At 48.8% G+C, this 19,709-nt stretch overlaps 1 protein-coding gene across 2 annotated transcripts; it reads left to right on the plus strand.

Annotated features, from left to right (window-relative positions):
- Positions 1–4,567: 4,567 nt before the first annotated feature.
- On the plus strand, positions 4,568–19,623 carry Ephb6 (EPH receptor B6). Of its 2 annotated transcripts, XM_050147974.1 has the most exons (19): positions 4,568–5,167; positions 11,283–11,397; positions 12,031–12,102; positions 12,463–12,663; positions 12,927–12,991; positions 13,219–13,981; positions 14,625–14,780; positions 15,054–15,404; positions 15,592–15,716; positions 15,897–16,059; positions 16,415–16,529; positions 16,775–16,827; positions 16,996–17,115; positions 17,217–17,464; positions 17,705–17,878; positions 18,366–18,515; positions 18,730–18,923; positions 19,048–19,203; positions 19,321–19,623. In XM_050147974.1, the coding sequence occupies exons 4-19, from the start codon at positions 12,564–12,566 to the stop codon at positions 19,427–19,429; spliced, it is 3,042 nt and encodes a 1,013-aa protein (XP_050003931.1). In that variant the 5' UTR covers positions 4,568–5,167; positions 11,283–11,397; positions 12,031–12,102; positions 12,463–12,563; the 3' UTR covers positions 19,430–19,623. The 2 variants fall into 2 exon arrangements, with proteins under 2 accessions (XP_050003931.1, XP_050003930.1); XM_050147973.1 differs by lacking the exon at positions 11,283–11,397.
- The last annotated feature ends 86 nt before the right edge of the window (positions 19,624–19,709 follow it).

Raw genomic sequence — 19,709 nt, forward strand, 5'->3', positions numbered from 1 at the left:
CCCGGGTCCTCTGGAGAAGCAGTCAGTTCTCTTAACCACTGAGCCATCTCACCAGCCCCTCTTTTAACTCTTTTTATCTCTGCTCATTGTTCATTTTATCTTACAGATTCTTTAATGATTGACAGTTCTGTTGTTTGCTCATTCCTGGTAGTGAATAACTCCACTTAGCTATTGGTGCTTAATATAGCGATATAGTGGATTCCCAGAACCCTATGTGAATGCCAAGAGATATTTTACCATTTAGAATGAAGGAGAACTCAGAAGGCTGAAGAAGTATTTCCACGATATCTAGAACCTAAATGTAGATTCCACAGGAATACAGGCTCGCCTTCCTACTATGCATTGTGGACATGCTCAGAGGGCACTTACCAAAGCTGCAGGAAGAGACTGCATCTGCCTGGAGGAGCAGGACTTCCAATCACCTGCTGCATGGGAGCTAATGTCCTATCGCCTGCATGGACCTGAAGACAATGAACAGAATGTGATGTGAAGCCTTCATCAGTCCCGATCTGCATTTGGAGCATGCCCAAAATATTGCTAACTGCTATGGTGCTTTCAACTCTAATTGTGTGCATGAGGAATTGCCTAGGATTTTCTGCTTCTTTTCTAACATGGTGTCTTATATACTTATTTTAATAAAAGGGAGTTCCCAGCCCTTCCATTCACCCTACTTACTAACTTTCAGGGGACCACTCTGAATGATATATTGATATATAATACACACACTATAGATATACATATGCTTATTTGAGGGGAAATTGTCAATAAGAATGCCCCGTGAAGGCCCCTATGTTTGCCAATTGTGGGGAAACACATACATGTGTTTCTTTGTGAGAGAGTTGTTGGTTACTTGACAAATATTCTTTATCTCTTCCTCTCTCCCTAACAGACCTTCAGTTTTACTTGGTGCAGCATGGGTTTTTCTGTTTCTTACAGTAAGAATGGCCAGGTAATATAATCCAGGACAAGGACATGTGAGCGGTTAGTGAGTGGGTCCCTGGCAAGCTGGAGCAGTGATGACACAACTGTGTGTATCTTTGCAATTCTGTTAACTTTTTCCTTGCTCAGAATTAATGGGCATTGGGAACAGAGCTCTGGCTAACATGATGAGACCTATACCCTAAACGTGTTCTACTGACCTGAGAAGTTCTTGACATTCCTATCTAACTTTGAAAGACTCTCGAAGAGGTCCTTCTCTCGGGAGGAGACCTCCCCAACGCCAAGGAACAGGCCGAGACCACACGGATGCAAATCGCAAGAGGTTTATTGGGTAAACACAGGTACCTGCGGGCAGCAAAGTCTTTAGGAGGACTTTGCGCGCCTGCCGACTGGAGGGCGGGCTTTTTATAGGGAAGAGCAAAAAGCAAGTTTACAGAAGCAAAAGTGTGGTTATTGGAATGAGGCGGGGGCATGAATGGTTTCCTCTCTCAGCATGGGTGTCAGCAAAAGTCATCCTGTTCCTATCTTATAGATATCCTGTTTTGCAGTCAACCTGCTTTGTTGATGTCCTATCTTATTGATATCCTGCCTTGCAGTCTTCCTATCTCATAGACATCCTGCTCTCTCAAGCACATGGGATGTTCTTACGAGAGCAGGCTGGCTGCTGATCCGGAGAATTTTTTTTTTTTTTTTAAGCAAACAGGACGTTCCCCCGGGAGCATAACTTGATTACACTGTTGATTTGCGTAGCTAAAGTCAACTTCTGAGTTATTAAAGAAGAACTATTCCCCTTGTCTTTTTGCACAAACACATCAGCCTTGTTACTATTGTTTAGTGAAAAACAATATCAAAGTTTAAGACTGGTGGGTAAACATTGGAGAGCTTTGGTTTACAAATCAGCTTTCGTGTAAATTTGCCTTTTAAACAAACCAATACCTTAGTAGAATGCTGTGAAACTCAACAGTTTTTCTTTGTATAAATGGGCGTTTGGCATGTTTATTAGCAAAATGTTTAGAAGGAACAAACTTCAAGAGTGTAGCTTTGGGCCATGGGCTCTCAAGATGATTCCTTGAAGAGCCAGGCATTGGGAGCTATAAATTCTGTCTTGAAATAAAAGATCTGGAAGCTTAGGAAGTTCTCTTATTGCTTTTTGCTAGATTTCTTATCATTGAAATTACTTGTAAAGCTGTTTGTTTATAATAACATCAACTTGCATCAGCTGTTCTAAGGGGAAATAAGGAAGTAGAAAATTGCACATCTTTGGGGAGTGATAGATATTGGAGAAAGAAAAGCATAAGAAGGAAGAAAAACATCAGCACAAAAGTGGCAGAGCCAGCCAAGAAGTCATGCCATCTCGCTTGGAGTTTTCTACTCAGGAGACCTTTTAGGCTCCAGATTTACATTAGAGCTTGTGTGTGCCGAAGATAATGAATTCTATGAGGCATATGCTTTATTACGTTCTGCCTTTCAGCTTAAAAAGTTTAAGTATTGCTCTACTTTTTAAAACACATCTAAACACCTAATTTGTGCCAGGTATTGAGCAAATTACAGCAAAGATTTATAATAACTTTAAATGGAACTCGTTGCTCTGCTTTTCCGTGGCTACAGACAACAGCATCATTCAGCAGATGCAGCCTGCACTTTCTACCCACTATTGACACCTGCTTTGGGACTGGAGAGATGGTTCAGTGGTTAAAAGCACTTGCTGCTCCTACCGAGGGCACAGGTTTGATTCCTGGCATCCACATGATGGCTCAGAATCTTTTGTAACTCCAGTTCCAGGCAATCTGATGCCCTCTTCTGGCTTCTGGGACCAAGCATACTCACAGTGTGCATACATACACCGAGGCAAAACACTCATACACAATAAAATATAGAAAAGCTTGGTTTGAAAATATGTAGATTGGGAGATAAAACCAATTGTAATAATAAATTTAATCTTCTATGCATCCTGGTGGTGCTTTGTTTGAAAACTAGATGCCCTCAGATTTTCTTAAGAAGAAAAAGTAAATCACATAAGTCTGAATTAAAAAATGGCATTTGTAATATGTCATAAATAAAAAGAAAACAAATATTTTATTTTAATAGCAATGTGTGGTGTGATACAAATTTATACTGGAATTTCTAGGCTTCATAAAAAATAGCTACATTTTAGGTTTGTGAATATATTTAAGCATACTTTAATTATGTACTTTATTACTTTTTCAAGTTTCCGGGCATATTGTTAGTATATCTAGGAGGGGCTTGAGGTATAGGGTATATGTTTAGTGAGAACATAAGCAGCATGCTAGATGGATAAAAGAAAATACATAGATGTCTGGATGATATGATGATAGATACATAATAGAATTACCTATTAATGCATATGATGAGGATTTAGGTCTTTTTTTTTTTTCAGTCGTTGAAAGCTTTGGAAAGAGCTGACCACAGCCCTTTATCAGAGAGCTTCAAAACAAATGGAAGAATCAAGCATTATAGACACACCAGTGTAATTGGAGTTTTAATGAGGTCCAAACGCAGGTCATTAAATTTAATCAGGCTTATTAATTGACCCTCGATATTATGAGCGAACAACCTCCTGCCCAAGTGGGGACTCGTTATTTATCTTTATCTTTCTATCACTCATTCAGCCAATTCATTAAAGCCTGTTTCTCTCTCAGTGCCTCAACGAGTTTCATTGTTTGGTTTCTTGTGCATGTTAGCTCATAGTCTATTTCACAATTTTCATTAGTTTCTAAACGCTCTTTAAGTACCAGTTGCGATTACCCCATATGTAGCTAGTGCTCTCATAAGCATGCTTTGGAATAAATGAAAGAGGGGGATAAGATGGGACAGGGTCGGTGATGAGGGGAGAAGAAAATGGGCCCGAGGAATTTACCAGGTGCCTGTGCTCCCTAAAAGAACCAGCAGGTGGTAGCAACACTTCGTGCGAAGGCTGCAGCCCAGCTCGGCGGGACCTAAACAATAGACCCCCCAATCCAGTCCTCCAGTTTAGAATTGGTTAGGGGTGGGCAGAAACGTTTCTCCCTAGAAGTGCGCCCGGTCTGTTCCGCCCCTGCTTCCAGGCATCGACTGAGTACACCTTCCACCGCCTCTCATCACTGTGGGGAGGTTCTCTGCGGAGCGCGCGCCAGGGAGGTGGCACCCAGAGGTGCAGGGACTTGTCCAAGCCATGTCTGAGCCAAGCAAAGACATCAGACTTCCCGGACCCCGCCCCAGGCTTCCCTGTCTTTGAGGAGGATGGAGCGAAGGTGGGAGGTTGGAGTCAGAGGCCCTAACGCTGACCCAGATGCAGGCACAGAGAGAGATACAAGTTTGAAGCTAGCACGGGGACGATTTCCTCCCCAGACGCCTGCACTCTCTCTGGCTGTCCTGCCCTCCCGTGACCCGAGATTCGTTTCTTCGTCTACCTCCTCCTTTTCTTTTCTCTGCTCACGCCCACCTCGGTTCACCCCTGAGTAGGAGCCCCACTGGTTGAGTTCCTAGAGTTAAAGAAGAGGGAAGGAGGAGCCAGGGGCGCTGCGCTTGGGCTTCTGCCCGGCCCTGGCCATCAGCCGCCAGCCAGTAGCGCTTTGCTCCGCCGAAGCTCCAGTGCGAGCACCAGGGTTTTAAACACTCCTCGCAGCAGCACCCACTGATTGCCTCCTCCCGGACCCTAACGCGTGCCATCCTCCGGCCCACGTCTCCTCCCCTGGCCAGGACCTGTAGAAGGAAGCCGACCCTCCCCAGCACACGGGCGGGCCCAGGGCGCGCCTGGCGTCTCCACCGCTCGCCACATAGGGGAGCGGGTACAGGGTGTTGTGCACTCGGGTCCTAGGCCCAGAGGGCGGGCTCCGCTCCCGGAAGAGGAGAGAGAGGGCGGCCGAAGGGGCCGGAGAGGGGCGGGCCAGGCTGGGAGGGACGAGAGGGGGCGGGCCGGCTGCGTTTGCCCAGCCAGCGCTCCAAAGCAGCGGGCGTCCGAACCCGAGACCAGAGCTCGGCGACTCGGATCGTGACACCGGCTCCCGCACGATTCCTCGGGGCCCCGTCTTGGGAGCAGCCCCTGCCTGCAGCTTGAGTCCTCCCCAGAATCCCAAAGACTCCAAGCGACAAGCAGACGCCGGCTGCAAGCAAGCGAGCTCCTCAGACCCAAGAGGACACACACGACGCTGGGAGAGAGCGGCTAGCTGCAGGTCCAACACGGGGGCCTCAGGGGCGCAGACCTGCAAAGCTGGAGGCCGGCGGGAAGGTGAGCCAGGGATTTGGGAGGTCGAAGGATACAGTGTCTGGAGATTAAGGGATGAAGGTTTGCAAAGTAGAGGATTGCTCTAGCCTGGGCCTATGCACAGCGAGGGTTGGGGGAGTCTTCTGGGGGAGTACTGAGTATACCTCTCCAAGGCAAGAGTAGGTTCCCGAGGAACTGTCCCTTCCCTAGCCTTCATCGATGCCCGCTATTCTGGGTATCCTGGGTGTTAGAATTCTTTCATCACATTTCCAGAGACCCTCCTCTGCCTCTGGCTTGGGGTGGGGGGTGGGGGTGTGGTAACCTCGCAAAGGTCAGGCTCCAAGCGTTCAGAAAAGGTTTGCCCATGCCTCTGACTCCTATGGCATCTCTCCAATCCCTTTGCTGCTGGGAGGTGCCAGGGGGGCAATCTACATCTCCACCAATATCCCCCACCCCTTAAACCTGGAGCTAGAGGCTTGGATTTTGAGCCCCAACCATAAGCACCCCATCTCCAGTTGCAAACAAAGTCTCCTGCCTGCTCCTGTCCAGCTCCACCCCCTCTATGCATCTGGGTGCTTGGCCCAGCCTGCCTCTGCCCCTGCCCACTGATCTTGGCTGTCTGGCACCCTCTCTCCTCCCATCCCTGGGGGAGCTGGCAGGGGACCAGCATAGCTGATGTTGTAATGTCCCTGGCAGTGCCCATGTAGAAGAGCTGCCCGGCCTGTTCCCAATCAGTTAACCCAGGCCCTCCACCCGTCAGGGGAATTTGACTTAGGTGGTTCTAGAAGGGGAGATGATGCTTCTCAACTGAAAGGCCAGTAGGAGTGACTGGTAGCACTGTGGACTGTCCTTGGAAGCTGACTCAGTAATAGGACACTGAGGGACACTTGCTCATAGCAGCTATGGACATTTGAAAGCTATGGGCCTTTTGTCCTGAAGGAAGATTGCCATGAATGTCCCACTGTACATACCTAATGACATATAGAAGGTTCCTTTTGAGTCTATTGGTCCACTCATCGTACAAGCATATGATTGGTAAAGACCATGGAGTTGCCAGCTTGCTGAGAATAACATGCTTGGATGACTGAGCATGGGAAAGGCAGGGTTTTCTTCTGGGATAGCATTTCTCCAGCTCTTCACCGCCTCCTGAACCTGGCCATAAGGTTTCCTGTCACTCTGTCATTCCTCACTGCAGGTGGGAGGATTATGGTAACATCTGAGGGTGCTGGAAGCTTTGGCTTTCCTTTCTCTACCCCACGCTCGCTCACCCAGGCACTTGTGCAGAATCTTCTTCCTGGAGAGCAGTGAGGATGGATCAGGGCTCACATCAAGGACAGCAATTCCTATGACCCCTGCCACTCATTCCCCAGCTCTTTGCTGCTGCCCACCCCCATCTCATGTATGTTCCCTTATACCCTCTACCAACCATCCACTGGTCCAGGTACTACTCTTGGACCTTGAGGCTTTCTCTCATTACCTTTCAGGACTCATCGCTCTTGCTCATCCGTGTTTGTCCCCAAACACTCCATTATAAGCTTTTTCCAGTGCCATCATCACCCCAGCCAGTGAACAGCCAGCATGCTTCATTCTCAATGGCTGTCTGGCTAGACCTAGACATTGCTTGCATCTTAAATGCCTCTCCTGTCTGCAAAGACTGGGAGTGGGAGGCACAAGTGCTTGAACGAGCTGCTTCTGGGGGACATTCTTGAAGACTGGAGATCTCTGGGGACATAGAACTGTCCTCAGCTAGATGGTCCACAAATTGGCTTCTTCGAGCTGGCCATCAAAAGATCAAGAGTAAGAGGACAGCCATCCCCTCCCTGTCTGTAATGGAGGCTGCCTTGAAGCCTCCTGGGATCCTTTTCAAGGCACCAGGCCAGAGCACGGAGAGCACTCACCAGAGGATCTCCAGGGTGCAGATTAAAGGGTAGAGACTGCAGCAGTAAGCTGAGCAAGGATTATACTGGAATTTCCGGGGCGTTTTAACAGCTGCAGAACAGGACAGAGGACCAGCCTATGGTGCTGACCCCTCCCACGCTGACCCTGCAGCTAACAGGTGTGAAAACCAGCTCAGCAACCGCAAGAGACATAAAGCCACTGGCCCTTTGCTTTGGGAATGCTCCCTATCCCTGCTGGACAGCAGCTGACCACACCTCATGAAAATCTCTCAAGCCTCCCTCTGGTGCCAGGGAGCCCCTCCTGACATGTTGCAAGTACCCAGTTCCCTATGTCTCTCTTACCCAGTTCCCTCTTTGCCTTTGTAGACATAGTCCTTAGCCCAGCATGGGACAGAGAAGCATGACAACTTTAACTTCTTGGGAGAGAAGCTTAAAGAACTCCAAGGAATAAAAGTTACTTTGCCTTTGTTGCTGACATTCTCTCTCCCATTCATTCCCAGCTTTGTCCCTCGTGTCTCATAGCTGACAATTCCTATGTTTTCTGAAACCTGGCAGGTATAAAAGGGAAAATTAATTACACATACAAACACATGCTCTATGTGTTTAGTTTCAAAAGCATCCTTTCATGCATCCCAGCTTTGCTTAGACTGGAACTGTAAAAGTAAGATGTGCTTATTATAATAAGAACAAAACAATTCAGACATGTGTAAGAGTTAGTTATCCCTACTTTGTTTTCTCCATCCCTAGTGCCTTCCTACAGTAACCACTTTTAATGATCCATATATTTCTGCCATACCTTGCTTTAAGCTGACTTCTCTTATGTTATTTTAATTTTAATTTAGAGTGTGGTGCATAAACTATCAAATAAGCTGGATTTGTTCACCAAGCTACCACATTTAGCATTTCATGTAAGCATAGTTAATTTTTTACAGATTTGCTGATTTAATTTACTCTCCAACCTTTTATTCTTGTAGAAAACAGAATTTGCAATCGATATCTAATTCACAAAAATGCTACACATCTCTAGATTTTGCCATTTTCCAAGGGAAGATCCAGCCTCGATGCCTAAGACCCTGCTTTATTTTCTTATAAAATAAAGCAAGTGTATCAGGCTTATGATCTGGTGTCTCCATCACATCAAAAAGGAGGAAGTAATAGACCCCAGAAAGGGGCTGAGGAAAAGAAAAATGCAAAGTCATATACAATGTGATTTTTGTCACATGAAGCTGTCCTGTTGGCCTTTTTCTGAATTATCATTTACATCCACATTTCTGCTGCTTTGGGTATTTTATATTTTTAAGGCCTCATGTACTTCTAAAATACAAATGTTTTCCTTATTGGAATCAGTTTATTGCCCTTGCTGAAGTCTGAGGATTTCCAAACCCTGACCGGTTCCTTTCTTGAGCTGCAGCAGAAATAGGAATCACAGATAGTCTAGGAGGGAGGGGCTCAAAGAGACTTGAGCCTGATCTCTTCCCCTTCAGCTACAGGATGCTTGTCTGTGCTCAAGCTATTCCTCCTGTACCAAAAGAGGGGGGTGTTGTGGCTACAAGCTGCAGAGCAACCTTTGAAAGTCAGGTGCTAAGCCCTGCCTCCTTAGTATTCCAGACATGAGGAACACTCCTGTCTTGTCTCTTGTTTTTCTACCTTTGGAACTTGCTTCAGAAGATCTGCAGTGGTATGACATAGTTGACAGCAATTACTCCATATCTCAAGGTTTCTTCTTTCTTTATTTTTATTCTGGCAATGGAGAAACACTGTGAATCTTTTTATGTATAGATAGGAGACTTGGTTGGTTGGTTTAGCATGAATTGATCTAACTTTTTACTCTGACTCAGCAACCATTTTCCCCCTGAATGCACTTGTTTTCAGTCTTCAATATTCTGGGTCTGAATCTGAAGATTCACTGCCAGCATCAAAATGTACTGCTGAATACTGTAAGATTGTCAAGCATTTTTTTAAAACACGAATGTCTTTGCTCTTAGTAAAATTATAAAAGGAAAAAAAAAGCAAGTGCTCAGATAACAATCTACATTCCGTGTCTATATTTTATTCTTTTGGATTCCTGATGACAAGAGTTCTGTGGCTTTAACATATTTCATTATTGCTTTTGCTATTTTCTGAATCATCTAGAGGTAGACCAGCTCTGTGTTGTCATCAAGATGCATGCTAAGGCTCTACCCTATCACACCTTATCCAAGCAATTATTTTATCATTCTTCATCTTTTAGAATGTTCCGTATTGCACAACTGATACTCTCTGTTATTTTTTTCTGTCTCACTTTTCTCTTTCAAACAAAATATTCTATCAACAATGCTAACAAAATATTAATTATTCTTTCTCCGTGATTGTGCACTTGTGAGAGTAAGAAGGCTCATTCTTTACTGTTTCTTCTTTGTACCCACTCACGCTCTGCCTGAAAGAAACTATTTTGAGGAATATCTCCTAGGCATAGTGTAAAGTAGCCTTCTCTGTTTAAAAGCCTGCCTCTGGCATCTTCTGATCTCGATATCAGAGTACTCAAAAACCATGGCTCTGGATAGAACCTGGGCCCTTCTGACACGCCACGTTGTCAGATTACATCTCCAACATGTTTTACTTCGCAGTGTTCGCGAAACAGATATTGATGCTGGAGCTAGCATCACAAAGATTTAGACAGCTACATAAGCTCTGAAGTTCTTCTCTAGAGCATTCACTTAATCTGGGAGAGATCCTGGCATCAAGCAGAACAGTGCCTTCAGAGAATCTGTGCTTCTTACAAACTGGTTTCCTACGTGGAACTGTTCAGTACCTGCCTCTTTATGTAGGCCATGGATTGTCTATTTCACACGTAGGGCATAAGTGGTGAGAAGGGGAAGAATTCACTGGCTACTTGATTGCTACTCATCAGCCCCCAGGTGTGTACAGAAAGTCCCCCTCTAGGATGGCTTCATGAAATGACGCTAAAGGCTTTATCTTATCACATATATAACATCTTTGCCAGAAAAGCAAACTCAGATGAGCAGGAATTAAATTATAGCATTTCTGTACATCACAGTCAAGTACAGCTTCAGTTCAACTTTGGCTGCATTGGCAAATACGACTTTTTTCTATCACTGGATGACCAGGCCACATGCACGCAGGGTGAGGTTGCCCTTCCAATTGGCTTTGGGTTTTGCTGTTTGTTTTGCTTGCTTGCTTCCTTCTATGTTCTCTCAGTATTGTGAGCAACATGCCTTTTATTTTTTTTCCTCATCAGAAATGAATGAATCCTGCTATTCTTGTTTATAGGCCACATGAACATTTGAGACCAAGTTACAGAGAAAGTCAAAAGTACCACCAGTGATGGAGCTGGTCTTCACCATAGAAGCAGCCATGCCTTGGCAGGCTATTGGGTATAGAACTGTACCTACCAATGGCTACAGGAGTTTCCTGTAAGGGCTGGACATTAGGTAAACCATACAAATCACTCAGAGGGCATAAACACTGTCTTGATTCATTTTACTAAACAGTTACTAGTTACAGTCTCTAAAATAAATCTTAATTCATCATTAAGTTCAAAACATAATAAATACTTATGAAAGATTATTTTACTATAAAAATTAGACGACAATGAAAATATTTCCCCAGTCCCTTTCATTTCCTTTTATCCCTAATCACTTCCCTGTATCACTCCCTAATATTTTTCCACATGCATAGGTATTTATTCGCTTTTTATTTCTAATGATGGGATTGAACCAAGGACCTCACATATGTTAAGCAAATGCTCTACCACTAAGCTAAATATGGAGCCCAGAACCTATTCTCAAGTTAACAAATGGGAGCCTACTCTACCATTCTGCACATATAGCTTTTACTTGAAAATCGTTTTCATTTTATTACATACACAGCTCATATTTGCGCTTAGGATGTACCATAATTTCCCAACCCTCTTCCTACAGATGTTCAGTCACTTTACATTGCTTTCCCTTTATTAACAGTTCACAGTGGCTGAGGACAAAACTTGGAGTTGGGTTCAATGTTCAGCATCGCCCCACCCCCAGGCTCATGAATATCCACCCTCGTTCAAACAAGTACATGCAAATTCATGATACCTGCAGGACTTCCAGAAGTCAAATACTAGGCAGATATTGCAAGTTATGCTCCGCATGCTGTATACAATATGCATTCTTCAGAACAATTTAGAGAAGAGACCCTTACCATAGCTTGTCAGACTGTGTGTTGTCAATCTCATAGGTTAAAGTGATATTTATGCATTTCAGCCTACAACAACAGACGACCGCCAGTTGAGAAATGACAGCTAATAAGCAACAGAAGTGTGTTCCTCACCATTCAGAGGCTATTCAGAGATGAGGGTACCAGCATGGCTGGGTTGTGGTGAGGACCACTTTCTTCATTGCAAACTGTCCTCTATTCATTGTGACTTCACAACATGGAGAGAGGGCTACAGTATCTCTTCTGAGGATACTAATCCATTGGTGTAACTCTTCCTTGCATAACTACCTCCCAAAGGCCCCACCCCTTAAAACCATCACACTGGGGAACAGGATGGTAACATGCATGCATGGTAAAGGCACCAACATCCTTCTGTAACGAATGGCTTGTCACTGCTGTTTCAACATGCCTTGCTTCAGTTATGAGCAAAGAAGAAGCATCCTTCCATATGTTTACGCTATGTGCTCACTTTTTTGTAAGCTGCAAGGGAAAACATGCCCCTCGGGGAAGAGAACCTTTGTTCCGAGTTAAGTGTCAGACCTACATAGCTCTATCCTTTTCTAACCCAGCCTCATTTATCTTTCAGGGCCCTTATGCCTATGTTCTTTTTACATCTGTTCCTCCACCTCCCCTCCCTTCATACCCCACGGCCCTCTTTCTTTGTCCCCTTTGCTTCCCTGTCTCTGTAAAACAATCTAGAGTAGTCAGAGCAGAACTGCTGGGGCCTAGTGAGAACCCACGTGTCCATAGGGGGAAAGTGCTCTTAATGAGAAGAGACTTTTAACTACCATACAGGTCGGCTGCTGGAGGAAAGGCGCAGAGTAAATGAAGAGAACAAACTGGAATAACTCCGTCCAGACGAAAAGGGTAAGGCTGGCTTAACACTCTGCTGCCCTTCCTCTCTACGAATGAGGGCTTTGAGATAGTCACATGGAGAGGAGAGGAGAGGAGAGGAGAGGAGAGGAGAGGAGAGGAGAGGAGAGGGGAAGGGAGGGGAGGGGAGGGGAGGGNGGGGAGGAGAGGGGAGGGGCATGGCATGTGTCTCTACAGCAGAATGGAAAATGCATAGCAAACTCACCTGAGTCAGTGTTTACTGGCTCGTGCCCACAGTTGGTTCGGGGACAGTCTGAGACCTATAGAGCAGGTGTGATGTGAAGTCTGGGCACCTATTCCATGGCTGAAAACGACTTTTCCTCTCTGCCTCTTTTTATCCCGAATTTTCCCTAGGAAGCAAGCTTGGCTGCAGACCCTGGGTCTTGCAAAAGCTGCAGCCCCGCCTCAGAGCAGGGTGGCAGCCGAGGCGATGGTGGGAGTGCTGAAGATACCTCATGGCTACTGAGGACACTGCTGGGCCAGGGAGCAGAGTGGCGGGCATAGTGTGCAGTCTGTGGGTCCTGGTTCTGGGGCCCTCAGTCCTGGCCCTGGAAGGTAGGAAGGAGCAGATGTGGGAGAGGCGTCCAGTGGGAGGGGATGGAGAACAAGAGTGACGATATTAAGGACGCTTGTAGGGAGGGTGAACAGTACTTGCATCGAGTATTTGAGACTCAGGATCACAGCCTCCCAGCCACTGACCTCCTGCTGGCAAATTAAATGGATCCGGGAAGGGCAGTGTTTGGTTTTCCATGGAATGGAGTGGGAGTAGTCTTGCCAGCTGGAGGCTTTTCACAGTGTGTCCCGTTATGTCTGAACAGAGGTACTGCTGGATACCACAGGAGAGACCTCTGAGATTGGCTGGCTCACCTACCCACCAGGTGGGGTGAGTACCACTCTTCACTCTGAACCCACCCTCTGGCCCTCGCTGCTCCCTAGAAAGTGGAATTGGGGGAGGGAACCCTGGATAAAAGCTGTGAGTTAAGACTCCCATCCATTGTGAGGAACAGAATTTCAGGGTACCTTCTCTTACTTTGCTTGGCATTAATGGTATATCTCAGTAGAACAAACACAGCCCCACCATGTTAATTGTTTCTCCTGGTCCCCTTGCAGTGGGACGAGGTGAGTGTTCTAGATGACCAGCGTCGGCTGACCCGGACCTTCGAAGCATGCCATGTGGCAGGGGTCCCTCCAGGTGCTGGGCAGGACAATTGGCTGCAGACACACTTTGTGGAGCGGCGAGGGGCCCAGAGGGCGCACATCCGCCTTCACTTCTCTGTGCGAGCATGTTCCAGCCTGGGTGTCAGCGGGGGCACCTGCCGGGAGACCTTCACTCTTTACTACCGGCAGGCTGAGGAGCCTGACAGCCCCGACAGCGTTTCAGCCTGGCACCTCAAACGCTGGACCAAAGTGGACACAATTGCGGCGGACGAAAGCTTCCCTGCCTCTTCCTCCTCTTCCTCATGGGCTGTGGGACCCCACAGGACTGGTCAGCGGGTGGGGCTACAGCTGAACGTCAAAGAGCGCAGCTTTGGGCCTCTCACTCAACGGGGCTTCTATGTGGCCTTCCAGGACACGGGGGCCTGTCTGGCCCTTGTGGCTGTCAAGCTCTTCTCCTACACCTGTCCGTCCATTCTGCGTGCCTTTGCGTCCTTTCCTGAGACGCAGGCCAGTGGAGCTGGAGGGGCCTCCCTGGTGGCGGCTGTGGGCACCTGTGTAGCTCATGCGGAACCCGAGGAGGATGGAGTGGGAGGCCAGGCAGGCGGCAGCCCCCCGCGGCTACACTGCAATGGGGAAGGCAGGTGGATGGTAGCGGTGGGAGCCTGCCGCTGCCAGCCTGGACACCAGCCTGCACGTGGAGACAGGCTCTGCCAAGGTGAGAGCCTTTCCCACACCCCCTTGGCCTTGGGTTTCTCTCCTGAACACCGCAAAGTTGATTTTGTCCTTAAAATATCTCAAATAAGCCACCTGAGGAAAGGACCCGTTTTCCCCAATTTTACTTTCTAAAGTACACAACAGACTTACTTGTTGAACTCATCTGTAATTTCTAGAAATTGATACAGTGTTCCATATTTCCATGTTTTGTAACCTAAGACCCAAGAAGTGACACAGAGCAGAAGTTGCTCCATTCTTGGGTTATCTTGTGTGGGGTCCTCTGTGCCCATAGGTACCTGGAAGGGAAGGGTTCGTTGTGGAGATGGTAGCTAAAGGCAGGTAGGATGTCGTAGTGGATGAGCTAAAAAAGAATAATTACATGGAGTTAATGTATCCTCACCTGGAACTCCTGCTTCTGGGCTTATATTGTCCCCAGCCCCCAATACACCTAGCTATGGATAAGTGGAAATGAGTTCTGTCCCCTGACTGACTGAATAGATCTGTGAACCAGGGAACAGCAGGTGGAGGCTGGGTCTCAGGACTGAGAACCCGCTCTGAGGGGATGGACTAGAAACCTGTGCACATGGCTAGAAACCTGGGCTGGGTGATTGACACCCATCACTTTCTCCCCTTTGCCTCCTTAGCCTGCCCGGAAGGGTTCTATAAGGCACTGCCTGGGAATGTCCCCTGCGCACCATGTCCAGCCCGCAGTCACTCCCCTGACCCTGCAGCCCCAGTATGCCCTTGTCTCCAGGGCTTCTACAGGGCCAGTTCCGACCCACCAGAGGCTCCTTGCACTGGTGAGTCCTGAACTCGGGTCAACGCAGTAAATCTGGGAATGGGTAAGGATTTGGGGAAGCTAATTTAACAAAGGGGATGAAAGGGCTTTGGAGTTCACTTGGAATGACTTTGTATTGTTTGTTTGTTTCTTTCTTTTGTTTCCTCCCCTCCACTTTCCTCTTTTCCCACCCTCCTTTCTGGCCCCACTTTCTGACCTCTTGGTCACACCCTCTGACCTTCTTCCTCCCTTAACCACCTTTACCTCACTCTCCCACCCCCTACATCCCCTTCAGGCCCTCCATCTGCTCCCAGGGAGCTTTGGTTTGAGGTGCAAGGCTCAGCACTCATGCTGCACTGGCGTTTGCCTCAGGAGCTGGGTGGCCGAGGGGACCTGCTCTTCAATGTTGTGTGCAAGGAGTGTGGAGGCCACCGGGAGCCCGGCAGTGGGGGGACGTGTCGTCGCTGCAGGGATGAGGTGCATTTCGACCCCCGCCAGAGGGGCCTGACTGAGAGTCGAGTGTTAGTCGGGGGGCTCCGAGCACATGTGCCATACATCTTGGAGGTGCAGGCTGTCAATGGGGTGTCCGAGCTCAGCCCTGACCCTCCCCAGGCTGCGGCCATCAATGTCAGCACGAGCCATGAAGGTGAGCCCTTTTCCTTCTCCTTAAGGACAGCTTGCTTCAACTCCTCAGCTCCCCTCCTCCCCATCCCTGCTTTCCAGCTAGCCTGCGTTAGACATCACGTTCTCGAGTCTGTCCTCTCCACCCGTGGGTGCTGCTGCTCCCAGAGGCTCCAGGCCCCCCAACAGTAATTCTCCACTCTGCACCTCAGTCCCTTCTGCAGTGCCCGTGATGCACCAGGTGAGCCGGGCAGCCAACAGCATTACAGTGTCCTGGCCACAGCCTGAGCAGACAAACGGAAACATCCTCGACTACCAGCTGCGCTACTATGACCAGGTGAGTCAGGAGCTTCCGCAGTGCTCAGCAGTGCTCAGGGAGCTCTCAGCCACCACAACCCCAACCCTGCGTGGGCGTTGCTACAGAACGGGGCAAGAAGTGCCAAGATACCAGGGAGATCACAGAGAAAAACGGGGCATAAAAAGCAGGGACAAAGTAATGAGTGATGGTTGTCCCTAGGCAGAAGACGAATCCCACTCCTTCACCATGACCAGTGAGACTAACACTGCCACTGTGACACGGTTGAGCCCTGGCCACATCTATGGCTTCCAGGTGCGGGCACGGACTGCAGCTGGCCATGGCCCCTATGGGGGCAAAGTCTATTTCCAGACCCTGCCTCAAGGTGAGAAGAAGTTTAGGTGGGCATTTGGGGTTCCAAGACTGTCTAAGCCATAAATCTTGACCCATCATCCTCCAGATCAGAGTCTCTGGGAACTGTGGGTGACCCCTGACTTTAGAGGCTGTTTGGGTAAAGTGGGAGACAGCAAATTAATACGAGTATGTTTGCAGGTATGAATGTGTGTAATACAAGCCTATGTGGACAGTTCTTGAATATGTAGGGTGGGAAGGATGTTCAGAAGGATGAGGGTACGCGTGAGGTGTGTGCATATGGCGCTGAGGATGTCCAGGGGCATCGGAGGCATGCAGACCCAAAGAAAGCCGGGCTCACACCTGTGACGCTGCCACTGATCCCTCAGGTGAGGTGTCCTCCCAGCTACCAGAGAAGCTGTCCTTGGTGATTGGTTCCATCCTGGGGGCGCTGGCCTTCCTTCTACTGGCAGCTATCACTGTTCTGGCTGTCATCTTCCAGCGGTGAGCCCCTGCTACTCCTACCCACCCTGCCCCAGTACCATTCAAGCCCTGGGCACCCCAGGAACCTTTTAGCACCTTGCCTAGCCTTCTGCTAGTTCATTGCTAGGGAGGGTAGGAAGGTCCTGGTCGAGCTCCCTCAGTCCTCAGACCCGTGACTGGAAAGTTGTCTGCTGGGTCAGGGTGGTTGGGGCAGACACAGGCCGACAGAAACGGGTGTGATTCTAGGCTCTTGGTTTGCCTCTCAGGAAGCGGCGTGGGACCGGCTACACGGAACAATTGCAGCAGTACAGCAGCCCAGGTTGGGAAGGGGAGAGGGATTGTGACAGGGATTGTGGGCTTGGAGCAAAGCACATGCCTGGTGAGAGAGAGTCCCTTCCTCACCATCTTCCAGAAGTAGATGGGTGTGCCTTGGATATTTGGATGCCCATGCTTATAGCACGCGCTCATAACACACTGTACTCTTCAGGGCTTGGAGTAAAATATTACATTGATCCGTCCACATATGAGGACCCCTGCCAGGCCATCAGAGAGCTTGCTCGAGAAGTTGACCCTACGTATATCAAGATTGAGGAAGTCATTGGGGCAGGTATTTGAGGGGCAAGGGATGCCTGGGAGGGCCTGGCGATTCCTTGTAAGCACAGCTGAACACGTTCTGACTTCTTTCCGTACCGGTATCTATTCTTCCAGGTTCCTTTGGAGAAGTGCGCCGGGGCCGACTACAACCACGGGGAAGACGAGAACAGGCTGTGGCTATCCAGGCCCTGTGGGCAGGGGGTGCTGAGAGCCTGAAGATGACCTTCCTAGGCCGAGCAGCATTGCTTGGCCAGTTCCAGCACCCCAATATCCTGAGGCTGGAAGGTGTAGTCACCAAGAGCCGGCCTATCATGGTGCTGACGGAACTCATGGAGCTCGGTCCCCTAGACAGCTTCCTTAGGGTCAGTGTTTCTCGGGTGAAGGAGGGGAGTCTTGGGTTGAGGAAGGAAAGCTTACAACTCCCACATTTTCCAGAAGACAGCCTTGCCTCTGCTCCTTACCAAACAATCCTCCATCATGGTCTTCATCCTTCATTCTTAGGCCATTTTGATTCCCAAATTTGTTCCCAACTGCCCTCTTGCACCCATGTGTGTTTTGCAGTGTGCCTTCCCTATTGATGACCTCTATCCTCTGTTCTTCAGCAGCGGGAGGGTCAGTTCAGTAGCCTGCAGCTGGTGGCCATGCAGCGGGGTGTGGCTGCGGCCATGCAGTACCTGTCTAGCTTCGCCTTTGTGCATCGAGCCCTCTCTGCCCGAAGTGTGCTGGTCAACAGCCACCTGGTGTGCAAGGTGGCCCGACTTGGCCACAGTCCTCAGGTGAGTTCAGGGCCTTGGCGGCTCAGTGCTCTTCAGCATGCTGGAGGGAAAGCTAGAATATGGGAACCGCTGGTGGGATATCATGGTGCCTGGGTTTAAAGACTCAGTCTCATAGTGAGGAGAGGGAAGCCTGGGTTTAGAGCAATTGAGGGTCTGAAGGAAGCAAGGAAAAGTAAGGGAGGACAGGAAGACAAGAGAAACGCAAAACTAGTACCAGCTCCTACTTGCCATCAGCTCAGGTGTCATAACGGGCTGAAGAGTCAGCACAGTGGTATAAAATCCTAAATGCTCCACTCTCAAGCCCCAGAACTTTGTGCAGTTTCATAGGCATGAAGCCTTGATTCCACGTCTTGTATCTATTCTGCACGATGGTCACGGGGATGGAACGAGATGCTGGATGTGCGACTCCTGAGACATTTAAGCATCTAAGTTGCCCAGGGAATGTGACTCTGACTATGGTTATTACTAGTTTACCTCTCCCCTTCAGGGTTCAAGTTCCTTGCTTCGCTGGGCAGCCCCAGAAGTCATTACACACGGGAAGTATACAACGGCCAGCGATGTCTGGAGCTTTGGGATACTTATGTGGGAAGTGATGAGCTACGGAGAACGGCCCTACTGGGACATGAGTGAGCAGGAGGTGAACTTGACCTAGACCCCACCTATGCTCTCATATCCTAAACCCACCCTTTTCTGACCCATTCTTATTCTAAGATCTTGTGACTGGAACATTCCAAATTTTATATTGGAATATAAAAGATCCCTTGCCATCTCAGCCTCGTGCTACACCTGAATTCAGCCCATTCCCCCCCTTTTCTAATAGCTTCTCATCCCGTGTTCCTCTTGACCGGCAGGTGCTCAATGCAATAGAGCAAGAGTTCCGGCTGCCCCCACCTCCAGGGTGCCCTACTGGACTCCACCTACTGATGTTAGACACTTGGCAGAAGGACCGTTCCCGTCGGCCTCACTTTGACCAGCTCGTGGCCGCATTTGACAAGATGATACGCAAGCCAGATACCCTCCAGGCTGAAGGGGGTCCCGGGGACAGGTCTGAAGCTTGGGGCTGGAGCCTGGGACAGCCAGGGAGGGTAGATGTAAACCAAAGAGAAAATTGAGCAGAGAGAGTAAGACAAAGAAGAAACCTGTTTTGCTTGCCCCCTCCCCCACCTTAGGCCTTCCCAGGCTCTTCTGAACCCTGTGGCCTTGGCCTTTCCTTGCCTGGACTCTCCCCAGGCCTGGCTTTCGGCCATTGGTCTCGAGTGCTACAAGGACAACTTCTCCAAGTTTGGCCTCTCCACCTTCAATGATGTGGCTCAGCTGAGCCTGGAGTAAGTGGGGCTGATGAGGTGGGAGGGGAGATCCTCTGATCCCCAGGCCAGGGAGTAGATCCGAGATATTGAGGGAGAGGGTCCAACTCCAAGTCTGATTTACTACTTCCTCACCAGAGACCTGCCAGGTCTGGGCATCACCCTGGCTGGCCACCAGAAGAAGCTATTGCACAACATCCAGCTCCTCCAGCAGCACCTGAGGCAGCCAGGCTCAGTGGAGGTATAAAGTCTGGTCGGGAATCTGTGAGCCACCGATGCCCAACCCAGTCCTGGACATAGGGCGGAGGAAGTACGTGTGAAACTGAGTCAGGCTTTATTCCGGCCTTCATGCCTGCCGCATTAAACCCAGCCCACTGGACACTGCAGCCCCAAATCCCACCTTTCCAACAGCCTCCCCCATATTAAAGGAAAAGAAGGGAATTTACAAGTTTAGGTGTGTCTGTGCCTCGGTCCGCAAGGAAGAGCTAGGGAGGCCTTGTGGGAGGAGCAGCGCTGCATGACAGGGT

The sequence above is a fragment of the Alexandromys fortis genome, unplaced genomic scaffold (genome assembly GCF_014885135.2).
Source record: "Alexandromys fortis isolate MF-2015 unplaced genomic scaffold, M_Fortis_MF-2015_v1.1 scaffold_57, whole genome shotgun sequence".
In the NCBI taxonomy this organism is placed as follows: domain Eukaryota; kingdom Metazoa; phylum Chordata; class Mammalia; order Rodentia; family Cricetidae; genus Alexandromys; species Alexandromys fortis.